Source organism: Sinocyclocheilus anshuiensis, unplaced genomic scaffold (genome assembly GCF_001515605.1).
Source record: "Sinocyclocheilus anshuiensis isolate Anshui unplaced genomic scaffold, SAMN03320099.WGS_v1.1 scaffold352, whole genome shotgun sequence".
Lineage (NCBI taxonomy): Eukaryota > Metazoa > Chordata > Actinopteri > Cypriniformes > Cyprinidae > Sinocyclocheilus > Sinocyclocheilus anshuiensis.
In genome coordinates, this window is record NW_015557093.1 from 834,452 (window position 1) to 861,416 (window position 26,965).

Genomic DNA, 26,965 nt, shown 5'->3' on the forward strand with positions numbered 1-26,965 from the left:
TGGATATCTGCCGCTATCTGGCTCTGGACGAGGCTGATAGGATGATTGACATGGGTTTTGAGGAGGACATCAGGACCATCTTCTCTTACTTTAAGGTACTTTTGTGGAAATCTCATGCTACTGTTTAGGTTATCCAGTAATATAGCAGTTAGTCAGTAAATATAGTAAAATGTTCCCCTCCCTTTTTCAGTGTTTTCTTGAATATGTAGTGGTTTTAGAACTAGAATAATACTGTTTTAGAGGTAATGAATGTTTTTTTTTTTTAATAACCAGAGTGCTTTTTTTGCTCATTATTATGATTTGCTTTAGGGTCAGAGACAAACGCTGCTTTTCAGTGCCACTATGCCCAAGAAGATCCAGAACTTTGCCAAAAGTGCTTTAGTAAAACCCATCACCATTAATGTGGGCAGAGCTGGAGCTGCAAGTTTGGACGTCATCCAGGTAAGACATTAAGATTCATGCGAGGCCCAGCTTTATTCTTTCCTCATGTTCCTTTCGATCCTTTTAGTTGTTTTGTGAGCTTTGCCAAGGTCGATTTTTTTTTTTTTTGAGTGTTGTGAAACACACTACTGTTTTAAAAGTTTGGGGTCAGTAAGATTTTTTTTTTTTTTTTGAGGAAATACATTTTATTCAGCAAAGATGCATTAATTCAAATTCAAATCAAATGCCGTGGCAAAGACATTTATTATGTTACAAAAAATGTATATTTCAAACATGTGCTGTTCTTTTCAACTTTCTATTAAATAAAAATCCTGAAAAATTCATCCCGGTTTTTCCACAAAAATATTAAGCAGCACAACTGTTTTCAACATTGATAATAATAAGAAATGTTTTTGAGCACCAAACCAGCATATTAGAATGTTTCTGGATCATGTGACACTGATGACTGGAGTAAAATCAATTACATTTTAAAATATAACAAAATAGAAAACGTTTATTTTAAATAGTAATAATATTTCACAGTATTACAGTTTTGACTGTGTCTGTGATCAAATAAATGCAGCCTTGTTGAGCATGAGAGACTCTTTCAAAAACACAAATAATCTTAACCAACCCCAAACTTTTGAACAAGTGTATACTAGAGCTGCACGATTAATCGATTAAAAAGATCGCGATCTCGATTTAAACACCCACGCAATCTTATTTTTATATGACAATGATTCGTCTGTCTATTAAACCTTTGACAAAGTCATATTGGAACATTCAAATATGTGTTTTTGTGCTGCCGCTGACACATAGAGAGCAGTTATTATGTTTAGGTATGAAACAGCTTCACAAACAGTCGTTTCAGCCACACAGTATCATTTGTGTCTTACAATCATTCATATTATCACAGAAGTACTGGGATAAAATTTTATAATTCAGATAAAAATGGAGCAAATCATCTTTTAAAACGAATTTTCACTTCAAATAACGTTTGTTGATTACAATGTTGATTACATTGTTTCGCCACTAGGTGACGACAAGTGACTATTAAAAAATTATTTGTCATTGAATCATTCATTCAAGAGATTCTTCAAAAACGCAGATTCATTCAGTAATGGAACAAATTAAGTATTTATGAGTTTGTCATTAAATCATTAATTCGAACCTTTTAAAAAAATAATTTATTCAAATTAATGAAACATTTTTGAATAGAATGAGGCAATTCATATTTTGTCACAGCCTCTAGTAAATTGCATGTTATTTTGCTTAGTTCAAAATCATGGGAGAATTGCGGTCTCTGTTTGAAACACAAAAAAAAATCGCGATTCTCAATTTATCCAGAATCGAGCAGTTCTAGTGTATATTAGTAATTCAGAACAGAACATTTTACTTTTTATATATATTATGTATGTATGTATGTATGTATATATATATATATACACACATCCTGTCACTTTTAGGAAGTGGAATATGTCAAAGAGGAGGCCAAAATGGTTTATCTCCTGGAGTGTCTCCAGAAGACCCCACCGCCAGTACGTAGCTTCTTGCTCTTCTTAAACCACATCTGAGATCCCTACATAATATCTTCTAACAATCATACTTCCTATATTGTTTTTTAGGTATTAATATTCGCTGAGAAGAAAGCAGATGTAGATGCCATACACGAGTATCTTCTGCTGAAAGGTGTTGAGGCGGTGGCTATTCATGGAGGAAAAGGTGTGACATCATCCATCTCAATCTGTTTGTAGCACAGACACCATCAATCAGCTTTATGCATGCCGTTTCCCGCAGCTTCATGTGCTCTCCACCGGGTGTCAGCTTCTGCTGTGGTCTGGCTCCTATTATTGCACTGTGATGAGGGTGCTAAACAAGTGTTCAAACTATGTCAGAAGATTCGATCTTGCTTAATCTCAAAGCAGCAAAGTGTATATGGCTTCACTTGACCGTGATCATGCACTAACAATTGCTGTTTGTGTTACCTTAAATATATAATAGTTATGAATGTGATTGTTTGGCACAAAGGTAAACAGGACATACAGTTCAACCACACGCTCCTCAATAAACTGTATATGTGCTTTTCAGACCAGGAGGAGAGAACGAAAGCCATTGAGGCGTTCAAAGAGGAAAAGAAAGATGTTTTAGTGGCTACTGATGTTGCTTCGAAGGGTTTGGATTTTCCTGCCATCCAGCATGTTGTGAATTATGACATGCCAGAGGAGATTGAGAACTATGGTAGGTTTTCACATGATTGTTTTTTGGCATTATTGGTTTATTGTTAATGCTTATTGGTTTGTATACACTACCGTTCAAATGTTTGAGGTCAGTAAGATTTATGTATTTATTTACTTTCATTCCGCAGAACACAAAAAAGTGCCATTATAATGCTACAAAAGAGTTCTGTTTCAAATAAATGCTGTTGTTTTGAGCCTTCTATTCATCAAAAATATTAAGGAACACAACTGTTTTCAGCATTTATGGGAGGAAATGTTACTTGAGCAGCAAAAAACAATGATTTCTGAAGGATCATGAGACACCGAAGACTGGAGTAATGATGCTGAAAATTCAGATTTGCCATCACAGGAATAAATTACATTTTAAATTATATTACAATAGAATTCACAGTTAGGGCTGTGGATTTAACACTAATTTCTCAAATCAAATTGATGTGATTTATGATTAATTATTAATTAGATTAGATGAAGTAATTGGCACATCATGTAATTAATTAGATAGAAATAACTGCTGGACAGTTCAAAAAGTATCAGCATTTTAAAAAGAAATTGGCGTTTATTTTGAGCAATGATCGTACAAGCACTTCTTTTAGGGAAAATATTTGACAGAAGTTTATACAACCACTAAACCAACTTGTTAAGTGTCATTGCAAAAATGGTTCAGAAAAGTGAAGTTAGTTCTAAGAAAAACTCCTGCATATATATAACTGCAGATGCCAGATGTTTGAAATGTATGTAATGTTTATTTCACAGTCCACAGAATAGGCAGAACAGGTCGATCTGGAAAGACTGGAGTTGCCACAACATTTATCAACAAAGGATGTGGTAAGTTTTTTTTTTTTTTTTTAAATCTATAGATTTATCTTTGGTGTTTGTCTTTCCGTTTTTGTTTCTTGTCATCTTATTGTACTTCCTTCCGAGATTAAATTGCCACACACAATGGCTTATTTTTTCAGAGAATATACTGTATAGATTTGAGAATTGAGCATCAAAATCCTTTTTTTATAGATGAGTCTGTACTAATGGATCTGAAAGCTTTGTTGGTTGAAGCCAAGCAGAAGGTTCCTCCTGTGCTGCAGGTTCTCCAAACGGGAGACGAGACGATGCTGGATATTGGAGGTACAAATTATGTACTTATTGCTGAAACAAGCTTAAGTAGCCAGTTGAGCACATGCCCAAAATTATTGCAACATAATTGCACAAGAGGCTCTGCAGTGCTCAAAAGTACAAGATATTTACCTTTTATTTTTCCATCCTAGGAGAGAGAGGCTGTACGTTTTGTGGTGGTTTGGGCCACAGGATCACAGACTGTCCCAAACTGGAGGCCATGCAGACAAAACAGGTCACCAACATTGGCCGCAAGGACTATCTGGCCAACAGCTCCATGGATTTTTAATGCTGCTTGCTACTTTGCCATCAGATTTTTCCTTGAGAGAGGCTCCTGTGTCGTGTCTTGCGTCATTTTGTACAAAATGTATTATTCTTGGAACTGTACATTTGTTTATTCATTTCAGTTAAACTATTTCTTGTTTGTTGCAAAATGCAGTCAAAAAGCTTTGTGTAAGAAAAAAATGTTAAAGTTAGGATTTCCTAGAATTTTCAGTAGGTTTTGCTTCATAATGACATTGTCATGTATTAATGTAACAGCTGAATTGTTACAGTATTTGTCTGAAACCCACTCAGGCATGTTTTTGCCAGTTAATCTTTTTGTTTTTTGCTACACATCCAGTGTAAATAAATGGTCAGCTTATGCGCCCTCTTTATTTTATGATGCAAACTGCAATAAAATTCTTCTCTGACTTTGTATCTCTGGTTACATCTCTTTGCTATTTCCTGTTTACAACCAAGCTTGGGTGATTGTTAATAAAGGAACACGTCAAGGTAAAGTTTTCAACGTTGGAGGAAATGAGTGGAGACCATTTTTAGCCGCTTGCTGGTGAATGACGTGGCCCCATAATCTCACGGAAGCGCTTGCTTAATATCAAGTTTAGCATCATACACAGTCTCTCTCTCTCTTTTGTCACCTTCTGTAGAAAATAGAGGAACTGGAGCACTTCGAGGCAAACAAGCACAATGGATGTAATCTCTAAAGAGGGTCCGCTCTTTTTACAGGGGGTCAAGTTTGGGAAGGTGAGGTTGTTTACTGAAAAAAACATTTTACACTTAATTCAAGAGGGCATTTTGTGTATTTTTTTTATTTGTTATTTTATTTAATTCTAGTACTAGTACTACTATTTGATGTGCTAGTTCTTATGCTTTTTATAGTGTTTATATTAATAGTATATTTTATACTGTTTCCTGCTTAACTAGCTGAGTTTATTAACCAGATCAGGTCATGCGATCAACTTTTGTGGGAATAAAAGTCAGTTCATTTAAATGTCAGACAAATGCATCCATATATTTGTAGGATATTAGAATTAAATTTATTTGAGATGTAAAGATTACAGTTCACCAAGTGAGGCAAATTCTTACATTTCTCTTCCCTTCATGTCGTTCAAAACCTGCATTACTTTATTTTAAGATAAGATAAAGATATTTAAGATAAAGATATTTTAAGATATATATATATATATAATTTTTTTTTATTTTTTTTATTTTTTGGTCCATGCAATGGAAGCCAATGAGCTCCAGTGTTGTTTTCTCTACCAGCGTTCTTCAAAGTAACATTTGTGTTCCGCAGAAGAAAAAAGTCATACAGGTTTAGAACGACATGAGGCTGACAGAATTTTCATATGAACTATCCCTGTAATGTTTACAATTTATTAAAGATAAAGTAATGATATTTTGGTAGGCAAAATGTGGGACATACCATTGATAATCACAGTTATAAAAGCATTAAAACATCTCTTTAATTATTTACAACAAGCCTTGGGAATTATAGGTGGTCAGAAATCTTCAACTGTACATTATTAATATAGAAGGGAAGCGGCAGCTGGTTAACCACCTGGGGTGCTTCCATCTTCATGGTAGCGTTTAACGACCATGAATCATATATGGGAGATAAAACGAAGAACTGTTTCAGAACTTCTGCTCCCTCTGGCATGTTCTCCCAAATATCTAACCGGTCCCAGTGGAGGAGTACTGAACCAGAGAGTTTGATGTTAAACCCTTCCGAGTTATGCGCCGAAATAATTAATTTTCTTTACTCTGTCGTAGCCTCAATTAAAACTAACATCTCCCCTTGTTCCTGCAGAAGATATGGCGGAAATCCTGGCTGATTCTGTTCGAGCCCAGCCCTGCAGGTATCGGCCGGATGGAGCTGTATGACATGCGTGATAGAGGGGGACTGATAGGGTCCGCCATTGCGAGGCCTTCAGGGCTCAGGAAGACGGACAAACGGGTCATCCGCCTGACAGACTGTCTGAGCATCACTCCAGCCCCAGGAGAAAGCTGTCCCACAGAGTGCTCTGCCTTCTTTTTAAACACCACCTCATGCACCTACACCATCGCTGCTCCTGCCCAGGAGGACTGGATAACTGTTCTGTGCCAGCTAGCATTTCAGGTATGGAGGTTGGGTGATGTCCTGTCAAAACAAGTCAAGTCTTTATTTACAGTGCACTTTATACAATACAGCTTCACAGTAATAAACAGGGAAATAACAGAATCAATGATGCAAACTTCATCAAATATGAGACAAATTCAAATTCTGCTGCAAAGCAGCTTTACAAAGACAATAGTGTAATTATTCAGCTCAAATCAGTTCAGTGTTGATTCAGATCTATAAGTGTAAAATTCAACAAGTTTAATTCAACTATAAGCAGCTTTACAGAAGACAGTAGTGTCCTTATTCAGATCGAATCAGTTCAATGTTGATTCAATTCGGTATCAGTGTTGCAAATTTCTTTAATTCAGTTTGATTAAGCTATAAAGCAGCTCTACAGAAGACAATAGTGTCATCATTCAGATTTATTCAGTTTTGAGTTTTGTTCTCACCCTGTAGTGTAAGTGCAATCAAATCATTAATATTACTGAATATTAAGTCTATTTTAAACCCCAACTAAGCAATCCAAAGGTGGATTATGGATATGGGCAAACCCATATTTGGCAGACTTTTATTTGAATCAGCTTGCATTGCATTCAAGGAAGACATTTAATCAATTCATGCATTCCTTGGGAATCAGAGCCATGACCTTGGCATTGCTAGGACTTTCTTCTACCATATGAGCTACATGTGTCAAAGTCAAAATGAAATTAACAACAACAAAAAAAAAAGCCAGGTAAGAACAAGAATGTTGATTCAGGAACATGGAAGATGGAAAAAAGAAAACATTGTCCCTGTTCAATTCTGCCAAGATGTTGGATCCAGACTCTTTTCCAGATCCCATCAGTCCATTTTAATCCATTCTGATATCCAAAACCAGTCAACAGCAATTTGTCTGATACCATAAACTAGTTAACACTACATTTTGTCTCATATTCAATCTGCCAAGGAAGAGCAGAAAGCAAAAGACAAAGGTTTGGTGAAACAAGTTTATTGAATAATATGAGTTGCATCTTTCTCGTAACATAAAACAAGTCATAATGAAGGACATTTTCCCACTACTAAATTAACTAAAGTCAACATATATATGATGAACTTGAGGTACAGATTCACACAACTGCTAACCTGTCACAAAGGAAGTGTTGATAACCACACCTTCAAGTCTATGATTGCACAAGAGTGTACATAGACTTTTTTCTTTCTTTTTTTTTTTTTGCAAAGAATGATATGATAAGAAAAAGAGGAATTACTAAGGTATACTTATTATCAACTGTCTTACATTTTTAGAAGACCCAAAGAACCGAAGATACCAACAAAGATAAATACACGAAACCGGCTGTCAATGAACTCTACTCCACCTGGGGAGCAGGTGAGAATGGGCTCTGAAATACACTTGTCTACCAGCATAGCTGATCCAGAACTACAGTAACGATTATCTGCTGTTAAACTAGGTGTTACCAAACTGTTTGTTGCAGTTGAGCAAGACGGTGTGTCTTAATGGTGCAGATGTACATTTCCACCATTACTCAGTGTTTTTATTGAGGTCAGACATGTTTGTGGTCCTTTATCTACATAGATCTAAAAGAATAAGAGCACAAAATGGTCACTCTGAAAGATATTATTTGACAATCAGTCGACTGTCAATCGATTAAAACAATTTAATTAAATTCTTCACAAAAAATGGCATATATCAATATATATAGTGAAAGCTTTTAGTAATTTTCTACAATTAAGAAAATAAATAGGCTAGTTTCTCAATTTAGATAACTATTTCATATTGATTCAATTTATAGTGTTTAGATTCAAGTTTGTGTTCAGTTTAAGTTTTTGTCTGTTTTTTACATACAGACAGACATCTTTGGTGTTGCATCATATTTTACGGTTTGCTTTTTCAGCTTCTGTATTTTAATATTTTTTAGAAGAAAGTAGTTTGAGGGTTTATCTTCTTCCTCATAGAAAAATATTAGGTAGTGCATACTTAGTTTTTAATATTCTTAGTATTACAATGCTCACCCAGTAGTGTTAAATAACAGATGCTTTTTTGCAAAGTTACTTTTTTTAGTAAATGATTAGAGGTTGAGTTTTAGAGAAACCGTTCATTATCAAGCTGATTTGTAACACAGATAACGGTAATGCTTTGGAACACAAAGTAACTTGGGAAATTCCCATTTAAAATCATTCCGGTCACGGTGTGAGAACATAATTTTGTTCTTATCTGAAATGTGTTTTTGAGCCACACAGATGTACTGCTGTGAGGCAATAAATGTATAAAAGTATTCAAGGTTTTAGGAACTAAGGACCCTTGGTACATTTAGTACAGTTACATCACTGTACCTAAACAGTTGTTAGTAGTTTTATTTGTAATAAACTGAAAAAAAATCTATATAGACTTGAAGGAGTTGAAGGAATAAAGAATTCATACATATATAAATATTCATATGTATGTGGTAAATATGTAACTAGAACCAAACTTGGACTGCAGATTAAAAATAATAAATACTTTATAATTGTTGACGTGATCAACTAGGCTGATTGTTAATAGACTTTTTAGTTAGTCTATAAATAAGAAAATAAATAATTTCTCAGTTCAGATCAATATTTCATGCCTATGTACTCTGCTTATTTATTTAGTAAGTAGTATACTATGTAACTAGTAAAAAGTAGTTTAGCCAGATGAAAAAAAGAATGTCTTTTCAACCTTTTGTATATAATGATGCAAAAAATGTGAAGATGTTTTGGGGAAAATTGGGTATACAGCCTTATTTATTTATTTACATTTTTAATATTCTAATATTCAAGAGTCAAGATTGTTTCTAGACCAACCATTCATGTAATCAGTTTCACTGCTTCATAATTTTTGGCCACCGCTGTAAAATATATTTTGTTCTGTCTTCATTTTAAATTCAAGAGGTCTGACCTCAGCGATTGAGGGTTTGTCCAGAGAGACCTCGTTTTGATGTTTTTATGAATTCCACCCCGCAGGCCAGTACCAGGTGACAGTGCAGAGCACAGATGCGTCTCAAAGGTGCAGGATGTCTGGGTCATACCTGCTGTCTTCTGAGAAAGAGGCTATTTGTCTTCTGGACCTTAAGACCGGACAGGCCATCTACCATTGGCCCTACAAGCTCCTCAGGAGATTTGGCCAAGTCAAGGTGCTTCATGAGAGATAAAAATTATGCAACCCCCTGACTCAACATGTTTGCTCATATAAACCAGTTAATGTAAAACTATATATACACTATACTGTTCAAAAGTTTGGGATAGATTAATTTTTAAAAATGTTTTTGTCTCTTGTGATGACCAAAGCTGCATGCTAATTAGCTGAAAAATACAGTAAAACAGTAATCTAAATATTACTAATATTTTAATATATTTTAAAATGTAAAATTTATTCCTGTGATGGCAAAGCTGAATTTTCAGCAGCAATTACTTTAGTTTTCAGTGTCAAATGATCCTTCAGAAATCATTCTAATATGCAGATTTGCTGCTTAAGAAACATTTGTTATTATTATTATTAGTAGTAGTAGTAGTAGTAGTATCAGTGTTGAAAACTTGTTTTGTGGAAACAGTGAAGCATTTTAAAGGATTTTTTAAATAATAGAAAGTTCAGAAGAACAGAATTTATTTGAAACTGAACATTTTTGTAACAGTTCAAATGTATTTACTGTTACTTTTGATCAGTTAAATAGGTCCTTCCTGAATAAAAGTATTCATTAAAAAAAAAAATTCTTACTGACCACAAATGTTTGAAACGGTAGTGTATATATGTTTGTGGTAAAATAGCATGTGTAGGATTTTTTATTTTTTAAAAATACTATTTTTTCCCCCCTTGATTCTTTTAAACAGTTCACATTTGCTCTATTCATTCAATATTTATTGTTTTTTTTCAGGGGGGAATTATGATTGAGGCAGGTCGTCGCTGTCACACTGGGGAGGGTCAGTTAATTTTCTTGTCAAAACAGGGGGCGCAAATAAAGAGAGCCATTGAGGAGGCCATCATGCACCAGAGTGTCCAAGAACTGCTGGCACAAGCCACCGCTCTTCCGCAAGAGATGGCCTCCAAGCCCCCCTCGCCTAAAAGCAAACCACCGGACAGGCCTAAGGTAAAAAATCTTCCTCCAATCAGTGTGAATCAAGATCGACCGCGCCCAGCATTACAATGCAAACATAGCCAGCAAATACACAAAGCCATTGAGGAGGCACTCGCACAGCAGAGTCTTCAAGAGCTGCTGCCACCATCCATACCCCTTCCACAAGCCATTCCACCCCCACCACCTTTACCAAAACCCAAAACCCAGGGCAGGGACAAAACTAAGATCAATAAGCAACTTCAAATCAACAAGAATCAGGAAAGACCTTGCCCACCTACACTGAAAAAACCTGGGCAGCCAATACACAAGATCATTAAAGGGGTTCTCACCCACCAGAATGTCCAAAAGGCATCATCCACTCCTCCTCAACAAGCCCCTCCACTACCGCCACCCTTGCCTAAAACCAAACCACAGGACAGGCCTAAAGTGAAAAAGCTTCCTCCAGTCAATACAAATCAAGATAGACCATGTCCAACAGTACCACGCAGATACATCTCCTTACCAGATCCACCACCTTGCGTCAAAAGCCCTGTAAGTAGCCCGGATGAAGTTTTGTATTCAGTGGTTTTTCCACAACCAAAGCCAAGATCAAAAATGAATCTCCCAAAAGTTCCAACTCCTCCCAGTCTACCACCAAGCACGGATACAGATGTAACCGTGGATAAAGAGAAGGAGTGGAAATCACCACAAGAACCTTCTGAGGACAAAAATGAAGAAGCTCCCTACACTAACTGGACCGCGAAGGCCACTGCCGAGCAGGATCAACCAGATATTCAGGACCTTTACAGCACAGTGAATTTTGCAGCTAAACGTAAGAACAGACAGACTGAGGACAGTGATGAGCAAGAGCAGCCTAACACTGAACAACAAACTCCTGTTATCACTTCCAGTGAAATCCCTTTCGACTTCAAAGAGACCCTTTCTAGCATTCTGTTTAAAGATCTGTCTAAAATTCCACCCCCATTTCCGCCCAGGTCACGTGGGGGAAGTAGTGATCAGTTAGATCAAATAGATGAGCAGATGACTGATTGAGGTTTTTATTGTCTACAGTTGAGGTCGGTGTCATTGCTACCCTGATTAACGTGAGTGATATGCGTTAGTGTGCGATAAGTTTTAACATGAAACTTTTAATAATAATGCACAGAATATGTACTGCGATGATTAAATATAAGGAAAATGTACGTTTTGAATGTAAATGATCTTTATTGAAAATGTTTTGTAAGATATATTGTAAAAGTGTGTATATTTAACCAATATATCACAAGTTATTTAAAACAGTTTGGTTGTGACTTGGTCTCTGGCATGAAACATCAGCCCAAGCTCTAATTTCAAACACAAGTTAGTGCTGTTTTGTTGACTGTATCTTTTAACAAATTATTTAAGGTAAAAGGATAGTTCACCCCAAAAGTTGTTGGTCCCCACTGAATTTAATAGTTTATTTTTTTTCACACTGGGGACCAGCAACTGTTTGGTTACCCACATTCTCCAAAATGTCGTCTTTTATGTTCAAACAAAAATAACTCATACAGGTTTGGAACTTCAGGGTGAGTAAATGATGATTACAGAATTCATTTTTAGATGAACTATTCCTTTAATTTTTTTTATCCAGTGCAATCCAATTTGAAGCTCTTCAAACCCTGACTACAGCACGAGCCAATAGAATTTGATTGCAGACCCTGAATGAGCATTTCATTGGTTAGACTACTTAACGAACTTTTGTCTATGGTGAGCTGCTGACCAATTGAACGACATGAGTCAGTCTAGTACAAAACAATTGAAGAATTGTAACTCATTAGACTATGATTGCTTTTAATGTTCAACAAAAGTCATACTTCCATACCATCCAAAATGGAGGAAAAATTACGAATTTGCTTTGTTTTCATTTGTGGAGAACTCGTGTGATGTAAATACGTTTCAGCCCTGACCGACTCTTTTGAGCGAATCAGTTTTCAATGTTCCAATCAGAGTGAATGATTTAAATGACTCGTACAGCTTCACAAAAATAAGCTTTCTTTGTCGCCACCTTGCGTAACTATGCAACTTAAAGAAAAAAAAAACTGTCTGAATAAATCTTTTTCAGATAAACAGTTTCAAAAGATAGTAGTGATGATACCTTGGATATGAAAAAAAAAATGCTGTTAATAACTGCACGAAACACTTGCGGTTGATTGTTATAGGCTAATGAACGTATGAATTGAAGCAATTCGAATAAATATATGAAAAGGAAATCTTTATTAAACTTTTGAGGTAATAAAAAATCACAAAGATACATAAATAAAATTTTTGTCATTACTGATGGAGATTTTGTACATGTGAAGTGGAAAAAATTCCAAATGTAGATTTCGTAAAGTGCAACTATAGGGCTTGTATAGATGTTTTCATTTTTTCTTCCCTTTCTTGTGAGTTTTCAGTAGTTTTGTCAATCAAGTAATGAAGCGTTGCCTAGAACTAACCATCACCCACAGGGCCTATCTATTTGGTTCTTTCAGTGTCTACTAAAACACAGACAAATAAATTACAATTAATCAGAGTGCCACAGTCTCAAAGTCAATCCAGCAAAGCTATCAGCGTCCTCCAGTCTGTCCTTCTTCCATGTCGCTGAAATGGGACGATTCGCCATCACTCGCATTGGACGTGACATCATTTTTCTCGGGAACAAAAGTAGAAGAAGGTGCGTCCATTGCGTAAGGGATGCTGGTCCTCAAAGTCTGAGCTGAACTCCTGGGTCCAAGGTTACCATGGTTACCAGACGCGCCGCATCCGTCCCGCAGACCTCTGCACTCCGACTGCACGACACCTTCCAACAACTCGGACAGTTCTGTGATGTAAATCTGCGCCATCTGAAGGGTGTCATATTTAGACAGTTTTTTCTCGTTCTCCAAAGAAGGAATGACGCTCCTCAGTTTGTCAAATGCTCGGTTCAATCCGTGCATCCGCCGCCTTTCTCTGGCATTAGCGGCCACACGTCTGTGTCTCTGAGGTCCGGTGAGATTTTGCTTGGTCCCACCATGTGCTTTAGATCCTCCCAGATCAGATTCCGGTCTCAAAGGACTGCTGGCTCCAGACATGTACTTGTCTATGGCGGCATCATCCACCGACGCGTGTGCGTAGTGGTCACCTGAGGGTGAGTATCCGGGAGACGCGGAGGTCATCCAGGCCCGTGGGTCACTGCGGGTCAACCTCGAATGTTCAGAGAGGGTAAACTCCTCCGGTCGTTGGCGAAATTTTCCATCTGACCAGTGCAAAAGTTTGGCTTTTGCTGTCATTTCTGGTACAATGTGCTAAAATAAAGTATGGAGAAAGCTGAACTCGAGCTGACGGTCTTGGGTGGGCCCTTTACCTTCAGACAGGATGCCTTATAGTGGCATCACCTCCTCTCTCTCCTCCCCTCAGTGCTCCTGTTGAGTGCCCACAGCCAATAGAAAAGCTTCTCAAACTTCCATGGAATAAAGAGTTGTTTTTTCCCCCCTCACATGTCAATTCTCCTGGAGTGATGGAAGATCTTTTCCAAAGAATGATCACAACACAGATTAGAATTGACCCAACTGTCATTTATTTTATAGGCCTATATTTACATACATTTCTGTTGATACGTGAATTAAAATACAGGCTACAATTATATATGTAAAATATATTAAACATATATTTATTTTACACTTTTAGCCAACAGAAGTTGTAGCATATTTTGTAATGTCTGGTGTTTTATTCATATATATTCACGAATATAAATTAACAAAACATAATCAGCGTTTTTATTTTGCATCGATTTTTAAAAGTTAGAAATAAAACCCAAATCTCAAACCTCAGGGGACTTGATCCAACATCCTTATCCACTTTATTCAAGATAAGCAACGGAATTGGCATCCTATAAAATCCAGCAAGAAACTTGCATAGCAGCGTCATATTTCTTCTCAAACAAACTGTAAAATCTGCAGCAATAAAACGAGCAGGTGGAAAGCAGATCGTGAGGCGCACCTGTCATCAGAGAAGTCCAGGAAAACTGATAAGTGTCTTCAGACTCATCATAAATCATTTAGCAATGAAGCAAAACAATATTTGGACAAATCATAGGTGGAGACACCCACTGAGTAGCCTATAACGAAACGGCCATGGAAAATAAATAATTTAATGCAATTATTGCTATAGGCTTATTAGCCTATCATCAGCTAACAGTCTACTTATAGCCTATCTAAACTTTTAAACATAAACAATTTTTTCTTTTTAAATTTGCGAATGGCATTAAAATATCTAAAAAAAAAATCTCTAATATCCTACATAAAAGTAATAAACGGCAGCATTTATGTCGTGTCGATGTAGGCTACGGGTCTAATCTTGAACTTTACGGAAACTGCTCAACTCATTACCTCCTCAGGCGAAGGGGACTTCTGTTCGCGACCGCATATTTAGATAACTTGTTATCTAACTTTGTGGTTACTGAAACATTTCAAATGCATTTAGACGCCTTTCCAAAATACTAGCCTATGTCAGCAGTACGTAGGCTAGGCCTATTATATTTTGAATAGCTATAGCCTATACTTCTTGCTCAAACAACAACAACAACAACATAGGCTAAATATAACTTCCAAGTCAACGTCTTTTGGACACGAGACTGTTTTGCTCAAATGAGGTGATGGAGAGAGAGCGCGTGATGACAGTCATGGCGGCCCCTCTGAGGCTGCTTGTCATGAGGGTTGAATAGAGTAGCAAACTTCAGCCTAGTCAGCTGTTGTCCCCTGGCACCCGTCTCACAGTCAGAGGCCGACACTAACGTCTCCCATATGCTGCGATGCGTCCAGGGATAGTTTAACTTTCACACACCCCCTCCCCAAGCATCATCGTTTTAATTTACAGGGGCCAGTAGGCTACTCCTCTTCCCGCCTCACGCGCAGTCCTTACAAGATGTAGCCTATAGAAACAATAATTAAGCCACTGCCAAAATTCATAATGCCCTTTCACAGCAAGAACCATAACTTTAAAGATAGTTTTAGCGTCGATACCAATGAAGAACTGGTTCTGTTAATTATAAGCTATTGGGTGGATTTTGATTGGCTGTGAATGTTTTCATCGTTCATCAGATGGAAAAAAAAGCGTTCTGAAAACGATTCCAACGATCGTTATTCTGTGTCGTTATCAATATAGCTGTGATGTGGATTTCCTTAGGCTATTCTCAAAGACTTAGAAGATTAAAAACTTTATGGTTATAGTTTTCGTTCTTGGTGTGAATAATCCTTCACTAGGCTATTAAATATTTTTCCATTATTATTATTTTAGTGCACTGTAGGCTATGTTTTGTGTATTAACCTAAATAGCATACCTCGTGTAGGCTAGCAGCATCTAAATTTAGCCTACTGCTTTTATCTAAGTTTAATTTTGAAAATAAGTAGCCTACATTTTGTTTCATATATGTATTTGTTAAATTCTGTATTTTTTCTTAAACAAGTGCACCATATAATGTACCTCGACATCTAAATTGACTGCTTTTATCTAAGTTTAATTTTGAAAATAGGTAGGCCTAGATACGTTTTGTTTAATAGGCTATCTGTAATTTGTTCCTTTATTATGTTCTTTTTGGTGACAGTGGAGGAAAATAACAGCAACTGTATTAAATATTTTTAGGGAGAAGATGGTAGCCTAAAAAGGCTACAGAAAAGTACATTTGCTGAACAAAGAAACATCAAAACAGATGCACAATGAAAGGTAAAAACATGCTAGAACTACTCAGTTTTATCTGAATAGGCCAATTATTTTCTGAAACTCTGAAGAAAAGGTCTGGAATTCCTCTCAGCCGCTCTGTTGGTGTATGTGTTTGGAGACAGGCGGTAGATGTTAAATGTTGGTAAGGAAATCAGCGTGACCTGCTAGCCAGTCATCGGGTTAATGAGGCTTGCGCGAGCTGAATAAATGGGCACGCTCTCAGTCCAGGGGTTCTCCATTCATTTTTTACATGAATATTTAATTCTCGCTACCCTACTGCCAGCGCAACAGCCTGCAGCCCTGAGCAGACAGGGACACACTCCCCATCTGCTGAGACGGGGGTGGCGGTGGAGGACCGCGGAAGGTGTTGGGAGCATATCAAAGGTCAGTTTATGAGCCCCCATGGCGTCATGGTTATTGATGCACAGTGTTTAGTCACGTTTTGGTAGAAAAAAAACTTTTATATTAAAAAAAAAACATCTATAGGCCTACAGAAATGTCCACCTCTAAATGTTGAAAATTAACTATTCCCATAATAATTCGAATAAGTGTTTATCCTGACCTTTTTGAGGTGCAAACGCAAACCACTTTGTTTGCTACGCACTTCGCCAAACATCAGCTTACGGACTTTTTATAAGCTTGGTTTTTGGTAGGCTACATCATTAATTAAAATATTAAATAAGCTTATTAGCCTATGGCCAAGGCTATTCTGTCAACGCGATTGCTATGGTTTCCTCCTCAGGCTTGAGATTTTTGTTCGTGAGCATCTTTAAGGTGAAAATATGCGCAAAGACAAACTTGAAAGTCTGTAAATATAGCACAAGCGCATATACTGTAGTAGGCAACAAAACTCCAGGAGTAGCTATAGAACGTGAAACGATGGATCCTTTCTTTGGAGCTCAGTCAAGCGCGGGTGAATGATCCGCGTTTGACAGGGGGTGCGCGTGCATCGCCTGTTTTTCTCTAGTTAATTAAAGACCTGCCGAGATCGAACGCTTCCACTTTTCACACAATAGACAATATCACAGGGAAACAGTGAAAATCGCTCGGCCTATCTCTACACCGCCCTTGATCTCAGCCCCATGTAATTATTCCAATTCAGCCCGAGGTACGGAAGTGCTTCTTTAGATACTGACTTGTCACTCTTGAGTCTAATTTAGGGGTTTACCCGCAAATGAAGCAAATTAGCGGCCTCATTAATGTTGGGAAGGGAAGTAATATTGTGTTGAGCCTAAGGGCTCATTAAAATCCACAGTATATATTAAGATGGATCAATGCAATCAATGATTAGGCTACAGTAACCATTTGTTCAATGCAGTTGTTCCACTGATCAGATCTTTGATGTCAAAGAATAGCCTCCGTTATTTGAAACGTTGATATTTTCATAAAAACTGGAGACAGATAGTTGGCGTCTTACTATTATTAATTTCTTTAAAAAACAATTTGTAAGGTAGAACAGATGTTGAAGATGGATTAGCCTACTGAAAGTTATTATACAGTGTTATGGTTGTCTGAAAGTCAACTATAATTCTGCTTGACCGCCAGTAAAGATGTACAGTAGCTTACATGACGCGTCATGATGGCATATGGACAACGAGAGGCACGTGGCACACTCATGACCCTGGGCAAACAATTCAGCAGTGACACCCATAATTCAATAACTCCAAATAACTTTGCTTTCGCAACACATTCTGTGCCATGTGACTGTCAGAGAGGTCTGCACACAATCCACACCTGAAGAATTTTATATAATCAACGAGTCTTGTCTTTTTTAAATGACATGTGGCTACAAACAACAGAGGGGAGCTTGTTTCAAAAACAAGACCAGGCAAGTCCTCTCTAGAAATATATTTATATTAGCTATATACTGACTATAAAGCGAATAATACGAAAACAGGTAATAATAGTAGCCTAGATAATCTTGTACTAACAAGAAAACACCTAGTGCCTTTTTATCATATACTGTAAAAAATGATTGTGATTTTAACAGTAAGACTGTAAAAATGCTACAGTAAAACCTGTTAACTGGTTAACAGTAAGTTTCCATACTATATGCGGTGAATAAATGTAATTACATTTAATGTAATTTTACAGTAAAATACTGTTAAAAATACATTTTTTGGAGTTTATAGTGAAAAAACGTAAATTGACACTCCCAGAATTCCCGGCATGACAAATAACGTTTTATCTGTTTTTTTTCTTGTAAGTTGTGTACATTAGGGTTTAATCTTACATCTAATGTTGTCAAATGAATGTTTATTGCATTATTTCAGTATCATGTGTGTCACCATGATGAGGTTTAGTGTTTGTGTAAATGACACTGTGCACCTTCTATATACAGGTGCATCTCAATAAATTAGAATGTCATTGTTTAGGCACAGGTTGTGGACATTTGTATAGATGTGGACTGAAATGAACAAGGAATTAACAGAGATAACAATCAGTAGACAGTAATAACAATAAATCGACATAATAGGCAAGAAAAAATAATATATAATCATATTCTTCAAGTATTTAACATGTACTACAATTAAACAATTGTAGTACTGTGTAATGCCGCTAGGTGGCACATGAAGCTCACAGATATAAGTAGGTGAAAGGTCATTATATTTTGCTGCGTCATTAGAATGGTAAATATGCATAACAGCACGTAATTAACAGTCCACACGATATACAATATTCAATACTATGAATTTAGTACCTATAAACATCACTTACGTAAATGTCACAGATTTTTTTTTACAGTGTAGGACATAGGCTACATTGGTTTATGTTTAGTTTTGTTTGCTTTTGGTATACATTTTAGCTATTAGCAATCGAAAAATATTTATTAGATTAGAGTTTGTATATTTTTATGTATTTATTTTCTTAAACTAATATGGATGGAGCACCTCTATGGAATTACTTCTGTGCCAATAAAAATTAACGTAATTTTTCAAGAAACTTAAGAAAATATAAATTGAAACTGAATAAAATGTCTTTGAAACTAAATAAATAAATCGCAGGCAAAATCTTTGATTTCGTTTTTAATACACTGCATGTTTTGTTAACTGTTTTCTCCTCTTTCTTTCGCTTATCAGTACTTACAAATGCGCTTCCAGAGTTTTCATTTACAGTTCTGAAGTTTTCATTTACGCTTCTGAAGTTTTCGTTCGCCATTCTGGCACAAACCTCTCATGGGGGCGGGGATAACAGCGGTGTGTTCTCATTGGCTACTGAGTTTTTGATTGACAGTTTCTTGACCTGGAAGCGAAGGCGTCAGTTTTGCGCCTGTGTGGATGTGAGTATCTGCTAGTGGCTTCCTATTTCAGTTTAGTGATTTAAAATGACATATAAAAATGTTTCATTATTATTTTATCTGTATTTATCTTCTGCTACACTACATTGTTGAGATGATTTCTTAGTGTGACGAGTCGGCTGCCTCCCCCTAATTATCAGCATCACCCCGTCCCTTAATCGCCGCCCTTTGCCAGGCTCCCAACAGGAGTGGGTGCGTGAGAGAGGAGGGGCGCTGAAATAGCCAGGGCTGGCGGCGTGTGATGGGGCACACCGGAACCGGCGCGGTAACGCGTGTTCATGGACTGATTCATGAACAGATGATTCTTTTGATTCAGTCTTTTAAATGAATCATTTATTTTGTTTAACGAAACCAGTGTGAATGGTTCACATTAAACTGGATAGATCTGGGGGGTGTTTCCCAAAAGCATCCTTAGCGAACTGTGTTTGTTAAATTACATTGAACTATAACGACATTAAGATACTTGCGACCGTAGTTGCTTTGGGAAACGAGCCCTATCAATTTTGACTCAGCGATACTTTTGTGCCGATCGCTTCTCCATAGAGAGGATTATCAGTGGAGTAATCACTTAAAGTTTGGTCAATTCATTAAACAAATCTATTGTATAACTTGGAGAACTGTGCCAGTTGTTTTGGCTACTTTTATGATATATTTGGTGTGTTTGGATTTGTTTTGAAGCTTGGAATGCAGCTTGAAACAGCACGGAATTCCATTCATTGTATTCAAATTGAATTTATATTGATTGGTAGATTTAAATGACATACATTACTGATTACTTTTTAAAGCATTGTATTTTGTAATCTGTAGTGAAATACATTTTAAAAGTAACTTTCCCTGCCCTGATTATCATCAGTCATAGTCGTTATCTGGATACTCTCGGTAAGTTGTCTTGATCATTACAGGATCTGGTTATCTACATACACTTGCTTACATACAATTTGCTTCGATTAGTTCATATTTCCCCCCAGTACATAGAGTAATGTACAGTACTAAATGTACTGTATCTGACAATGCCATTTTACAAGAGCGCTGTCAATCACTGCCTGATTCCCAGAGCGCTGTCAACTTTGCCAATGTAAAGCCTTTTTACCATGCTTTTTCTGCGTCCATATGTGACTCTCATAATAATGCAACAATTGTCAATTCAGATGAAAATTTCGGGGAAAAAATACTTTGACAAAAAGTAGTCTTTAATAATGCCTAAATATGCAAAACCTAATACATGCAAATAATTATGACTGAAAACAAAGTTTCCAGCAACTAGGGAATACACAGTCAAGGATATACATTTATATATAGGGCTATACAGCCATTTAATGGTTACATGACGGTATAACAGATGATAAATAGTGCATACTTTTGAAGTATTTAGTACTATATATATATATATATATATATATTGAAATATTTTAAGTTTGAAATTTGTAATGTGGGAGTTCAAAGCAGTTTGTATTCTTAGACTATAATACATCTCCTTTCTCAATTTCCAGGGAGTGGAGCAACTTTTCCATAAACAAAATTCTGATGCTGACCCAGAGGATGTAGTGGTAGTACCAGAGATCCATTGCCCCATCAGACAAGAATCTTATTTTGTTCAGCCACATCACCTTTGAATGACTGGGATCTTGATCTTTAGACACCAACAGCATATGATTGTTAAAGGGATAGTTTACCCCAAAATAAAAATCCTCTTGTCTTTTACTCACCCTCAAGCTGTCCGAGATGAGTATTACTTTCTTTCTACAGGTAAACACGAATTAAACATTTTAGGAAAATAATCCGTCTTTGTGAGTCCTAAAGATGCTTTAAAATCCACACACAGCGACCGTGACAGTAATCCATCTCACCCCAGTGGTTGAATCAGTGTCTTTTGAAGTGAAACAATATAAGACACTAATAATTTAAACTGTTTTGACTATTAACAATTGCTTCTGATCAACTGTCATACGTGCATGGATTACAATCCACTTGTGTTATGTGGATTCACATAGATGGATTATTTTCTTCAAAATCTTTGTTTCTGTTTATGTGAAGAAAGAAAGCCATATACATCTGGAATGACATGACGGTGAGTAAATGATTAGAGAATTTTCATTTTGTGTGTGGACTATCGCTGTAAAGACTGATAGTGCACTCCATTACATAACATACTCATTCACTGTTTTTTTACTTATACTGTAACAGGAACTGTTCAAAGGATCATTGCAGTGTTTAAAATAAATATGAATTTTAAACATTCTGTATATTATGTACTTGTGCATTTTGTATAGTATTACGAGAATAAAGTGCACTACATGTATACTATGCAGTTAGTGTTTTGTGGATTCTGGTCTTTCCTGTAACAACAAAATTGCATCCAAGACTTTCACTTTGATACTTGTGTATATGCTGTAGAGACAATAAAGAATTCAATTTTATTTGAATTCATATTTTCAATTACATTCAACTGGTTTATAAAAGTCACACTTGAAAGAGTTGATGATTGCTAAAAAATGTATTTCCAATTTTAAATGTTAGATGATAATGTTAACTAAATAAAATAACTAAACAAAATGATCAGCATGATAAAAACAATTGGTAGCAAGAACATTTTTTGCACCATCTGAAGTCACGACCGTAATTTTCATATTGTTTGAATTTTTCAGAATGAAGTGATCATTAATTGTGATGGTGTAAGTGCATATGCTAAATGTTATGGCCAGGGCTGCCAACCTTGATTACCTGGTTGGAGTGAGACTTTCTTGACGTCTGATTGAATCACACACACACATGATATTAGTATTATCTTTAAATTGCACAACCTAATTAGACCCTACAATGCAAAATAATCATCAGCAAAAAACAAATATTCTATGAAAACATTGGACATTATACAATATTTTTAGTATTATATACAGTACATCTAATTAAACCTCAATAGACCTTAATTTTCACTCGCGTTTGATCTCTCACGCTCCTAAAAGCTTATGTAGACAGAGTAATAGCAACAGATAAATACAGATTAAATTCAAAACTCCTAACTTTATAACACTAAAATGACATAGGAATATGCAAACAATGGCTCACATCCACACAGACGGCAGGCACAATGCTGAAGCCTTCCCTTCCAGGTCAAGAAACTGTCAATCAAAAACTCAGTAGCCAATGAGAACACACCGCTGCTAGCCCCGCCCCCACGAGAGGTTTGTGCCAGAATGGCGAACGAAAACTTCAGAAGCATAAATGAAAACTCTGGAAGCGCATTTGTAAGTACTGGTCAGCGAAAGAAAGAGGAGAAAACAGTTAGCAAAACATGCAGTGTATTAAAAACGAAGTCAAAGATTTTGCCTACGATTTTTTTTTAATTTTTTTAGTTTCAAAGACATTTTATTCAGTTTCAGTTTATATTTGATAAGTTTCTTGAAAAATTATGTTCAGTTTTATTGGCACAAAAGTAATTCCATACGCCTCTGGTGTTTGAGGGGTTTCAAATGGGCACGGTGTTTTCTCCACATTCCTACAGATGGCAGTAATGTACTGTCTACACTCTAGACATAGCAGAGAGATCGGAACTTCTGAAATGCTTGGACATGGTGAACTTTACATTGCAAACATGCCTCAGAGACTTTTAACATTTGATTTTATCAAGCAGCTGGGCCATTAAGAAAGAAAAATAAAAACATTCAAGTCCTAATGTGTCTGAATGATCTGTTTTCTCTCTCTCTATATTTTTTTTAATGATTTTAGTAGATTAACTAAAGACCATATAAAACATTCTGCTCCAAAGTTTTGTTTATTCTGCAGGCTAATTAGTTCAACAGACCCAACATAATCCAAACAGAAGACACTCAAAAGGACCACTCATTTATTCAGAGGATTATAAATTCTTGCCAAGTCCGAACAGCTGGCATTTCATTGAACTGTGCCCACTCGTTATTCGGCGAAGAGGAAAATGATCTGGCATAAGTGGTCTCTGTCCCTTCACTGATATCAACACTGAGCAACACGCATGCCTAAAACTGAGAGAACACTACACTGTTCAGTTTCTTCAAATCAAAGTGACATCTTCCTGTCACTATTTGGAATAAGTAATCAATCAACGTATATTATAAAATACATTCACAAATACATTTCATAAATACATTGCATAAAACCGACAAGGATTCACGATTCATCATCCCCATTGATAGCAAAATATTTGAGTAGAACAATTATACTTTGCTATATAGGTTACAGAAATAAAACATCATTTTAATTTTACTTTTTTGAAACTTTTTAAAAGTACAGTTTGCAATTTTTTTTATCTATTCAAAGTGTAAAATACATGTGCTGACAAATATGAGATCAAATGGCTTAAGTTTCAGATCAACAGAGGGCAGTAGTGCTCCACTTTGTTGTTGTTGTATTGCAAGTTTCTTTCTTTCTGTCTTTGTTCCTTTTTGCCATTGCCCTTAGTAACCACAGTAATTAAATTCATGGTGAGAAAAACGTCATGGCGTCCTGGTGTTTCAAACTTAGATTCCTGATCAGTGAAGACTCTCAAAAATGCCCCCATGTCATACCTCTTTAGTGTTTCAAACATGTCCCTGTCTGTTCAATTTTTCCTGAATTTGTCTTAATTTCTGTTCACCATCGGTTTATTTAGTAACCTCATTAACATCACCTGCTTTGCTGTGGAATTTCACAGGAGGTGCAATTAGCTGTAATGCAAACTAATTCAATATCAAATGAAGCTTGATTCTATGTTTAGTTCGCTGACAGTGATTTACTTAAGGGAGAATATATTTCATTTAAATCATGCAACAATAGATACGTTTCTCATAATTGAGACATTATAAGAAGAGATTTAACAATCTAATCAGTAACACTAAAGTGACATTCACAGTTTGCATGAAAGCTTCTCTCTCGGCACACTGTATTTGATTGAGAGGAAGGCGAGGCGTCTGCGAACTGCATGTCTTTCACCACCATTTATCTGGCATTTTTGCTTATCGCGGTGACATCACCAATCAATAACTCCTGTTCTGAGAAAAAGTCAACAAAAAGGCTGCTGATTAAATCAGCGACGGACTCCTTTCAAGGTCCTGATGGAATGAGAAAACACAGGAAGCTGGATGCACAATGTCTGTATATCCTTTCCTGAACATTCTGTAAACTCCATAAGATTTGGGCTGCGCGGGTTAACAGGAATAAACATCACAGGTTGTTGTAGGGAATAGGGATATGAATGTTTTAGACTGGCTCTTGTTTTTTAAATTTGTTTCAATACCATGTTTACATCCTCCGTCAGTGCGGTCTTGTCCTAAGCTGTCTTAGTTTGCTGCGGGCAGCTGGAAGGAGAGTAAGGCAGGCTGTGCTCCCCTTGGGAAAGGTTCTGGTTCAAGAGAGATGATTTTGCGACCACGCTCTGATCATTGAGCCATTGCTTATGCGAGTTATGGCAAAATGGATCACGGGGACTCATAAAGGCTTTCATGAGCACTGACTCAATCTTCCTTTACTGTTTGGGTTCCCTCTTTAACTCTATCCTTTGTTTTTTCCCTCTTGTTTTGGTGCTTTAGTTCCTCAAAAGGCCTTTTTGTTTTTAACCAGATTCTTTTTTGCTTTCATGGATCATTCCCTTTATATTTCTGATCTCTTGTTTCCATCTCTATACCTCTCTCTCTTTCTCTGCAGATGCCCCTGGCTGGGAGAGGGCTTCTGAAGGGCAAATGTAAAGCCCAGTGAGCTGCTGTCAGCCTTGCTGTAGGGGGAGATGTTGGAGAACGGCAGAGCAGAGACGTCCCACTCCTCGTCCCATTGTTCCTGTCACTCCACTCCCGGTAATTAATATTCCCCGTTAAATACAGACACTGTAAATCATAACATGGCCATTATATCTATGGGGAGCCGTCATGCATCAACTGCAGACTTTGACTCATGAGTCTTAGATCAGTTGACCCAGGTTAAGTACATATTTGATGAGTGTAAATAGGAGACTACATCCCTGGACTTTCACACAAAGCTTTCCATGACCTTGCACACACCTGGTTGTTGCTAATGGCGCGATTAGAAGGTTTGATAGCACTGAACTGTATGCCTATCAATTTATTATGTATTTATTTAGAAATAACTTTCAAATGAACATAAATTAACATGAAATAATACAAGCCCTTCTTTAAAGATTTATTTTCTCTCATTGTTTGGTGGTGAAATCACAGCATGCTACAAGGCCACAACTCACTGTCCCATGGTAGAAAGAACTCCCACCTTCACTCGAGCTGCAAAATCTGTGAGCACTTGACTAACTAACAAGCCTATTTGGACTTTGAATAGAAACTTGGATAAAAAAGTACTTAGTTACTTAAAAACACAATCTGCACCAAGAAATCACAATTGTCAATGACAACAATCGAATAATTTTCAGATGGACAAAATCAAGTCCTGCCCTATATTTTTTCTTGTTCGAGAAGCTGTTTCACTCGAATATATGTCACATTAGGGAAGAAAAGACAGTCACAACTTCTGTTTCATGTGACTTTAAGGAAACAGATAGCAGTGTAAAAGGGGGTGGGGTGGCAGTATAGAATAGCGCAAGGTGCTGCTTGGAAGAAGTCACCTGCTGGGACACAATTAATTTCAGATGAACATTGGAGGTTGAACGGAGAGTGGGCTCAATCCCATTAAACAGCGAATGAGCAAAAGAAAAGTGGAGTGGGTGTCTTAGACCTGTGTGCGGGAAAACATGCTGCTTGTGCCAAGATCCGCCTCTGTGCACGATGGATGAGAATGTGAGATCATGCTACAGACTTAAATAAATGTATAGGTTTTCTCAATTGCTTTGGCTCATTTTTAAAAAACAATGCTAACATTCTCTAAACTGTAAGTGCAACTGTTTTATGGGACATCACAACTGCGTTGCATGTCTGCAATGGTAGTAACTCACCAAAAACATTTGTTTCAAAACCTAGTTATTGTGTCAGTAAATTGGCCAATGCCAGATTTTTTATTTCTTTATTTTTATGTGAGCTGCACTAGTCAAAATGTTTAGATTATTTTTATTTAATTATTCATTTATTTTTTACCATGTCACCCCTTGAAATGTTTTTGTACTACTTTTTTGTTGACACTGACAATGTAGAAGAATTTCAGTTTGTCTTGCTAAAGGTTATTGTGTATCACACTGAGCTTTTTAAGATAGGCTACAGATTTCAACATTCGGGAAAAGTCAGTACTGTAGCACACAGAAAGTAAGGCCATAAAAAAGCCAACATTTGTCAATTTAACAAACATCGCAAACATTCCATGTCATATACAGTATATTTATGGAATATTCATAAATGAATGGATTTTTTTTGATGGCTCATTGAAAGAATATTTAGAAGTGAAGAGTTGTCAGTTTTACTCTTACTAAGTGTACAATTTAACTGAGAATCAACATTTTGATCAGCAAGCCATATGCATTGTTATTTTGCAAATTGTAAACATACTCTTTTATATGCATGCTGAACTGTGCAGTTTGCTTTAATAAATAGAAAAATTAATAGAAATTAATTAAGTGAACTGAACTTATTTTTGAGCAAAAAAAAACAAAAAAACAAAAAAAAAAACGAGCCAAAGCAGTTGAGAAAAACCTCAGAAAAACCTACAAAAATCACTGACTACAACTGAGTGCCTGGTGAACATGCAACTCAATTGTGTTCATAAAGTGCACAAGAGTGTTTATAAAGTGAGCACAGGCATTACAACAAAACACTCAGTAATATTTTAAAATGCAAGGAAAACA

The 26,965-nt window shown here is 36.5% G+C and overlaps 3 protein-coding genes across 3 annotated transcripts in view; 2 read left to right on the forward strand and 1 right to left on the reverse strand.

Moving 5' to 3' along the window:
- Positions 1–4,555, forward strand: part of LOC107677354 (probable ATP-dependent RNA helicase DDX41) — an 8,004-nt gene extending 3,449 nt beyond the window's left edge. The window contains exons 8-15 of the mRNA XM_016472234.1: positions 5–95; positions 310–441; positions 1,887–1,958; positions 2,046–2,142; positions 2,509–2,658; positions 3,411–3,482; positions 3,666–3,776; positions 3,917–4,555. Coding sequence (XP_016327720.1) covers positions 5–95; positions 310–441; positions 1,887–1,958; positions 2,046–2,142; positions 2,509–2,658; positions 3,411–3,482; positions 3,666–3,776; positions 3,917–4,053 — 862 coding nt within the window. The 3' untranslated portion in view covers positions 4,054–4,555. The remainder of the gene's footprint in view (positions 1–4; positions 96–309; positions 442–1,886; positions 1,959–2,045; positions 2,143–2,508; positions 2,659–3,410; positions 3,483–3,665; positions 3,777–3,916) is intronic.
- A 60-nt stretch (positions 4,556–4,615) lies between these two features.
- On the forward strand, positions 4,616–11,380 carry LOC107677373 (docking protein 2-like). Its single transcript, XM_016472253.1, has 5 exons — positions 4,616–4,787; positions 5,851–6,159; positions 7,426–7,507; positions 9,121–9,290; positions 10,029–11,380. Exons 1-5 carry the CDS (start codon positions 4,731–4,733, stop codon positions 11,259–11,261), a joined length of 1,851 nt encoding a protein of 616 aa, XP_016327739.1. The 5' UTR covers positions 4,616–4,730; the 3' UTR covers positions 11,262–11,380.
- A 1,107-nt stretch (positions 11,381–12,487) lies between these two features.
- Positions 12,488–13,535, reverse strand: LOC107677362 (protein atonal homolog 1-like). The gene has a single exon (XM_016472241.1). The coding sequence runs from the start codon at positions 13,493–13,495 to the stop codon at positions 12,794–12,796; it is 702 nt and encodes a 233-aa protein (XP_016327727.1). The 5' UTR covers positions 13,496–13,535; the 3' UTR covers positions 12,488–12,793.
- Positions 13,536–26,965: the final 13,430 nt, after the last annotated feature.

Bases quoted from the DNA above. Each gene is read 5' to 3' on its own strand.
- LOC107677373 (XM_016472253.1), top strand. From the start codon at position 4,731: ATGGATGTAATCTCTAAAGAGGGTCCGCTCTTTTTACAGGGGGTCAAG. The intron at 4,788-5,850 runs GTGAGGTTGTTT...TTGTTCCTGCAG, and splicing joins AGGGGGTCAAGTTTGGGAAG to AAGATATGGCGGAAATCCTG. The intron at 9,291-10,028 runs GTGCTTCATGAG...GTTTTTTTTCAG, and splicing joins GGAGATTTGGCCAAGTCAAG to GGGGGAATTATGATTGAGGC.
- LOC107677362 (XM_016472241.1), bottom strand. From the start codon at position 13,495: ATGACAGCAAAAGCCAAACTTTTGCACTGGTCAGATGGAAAATTTCGC.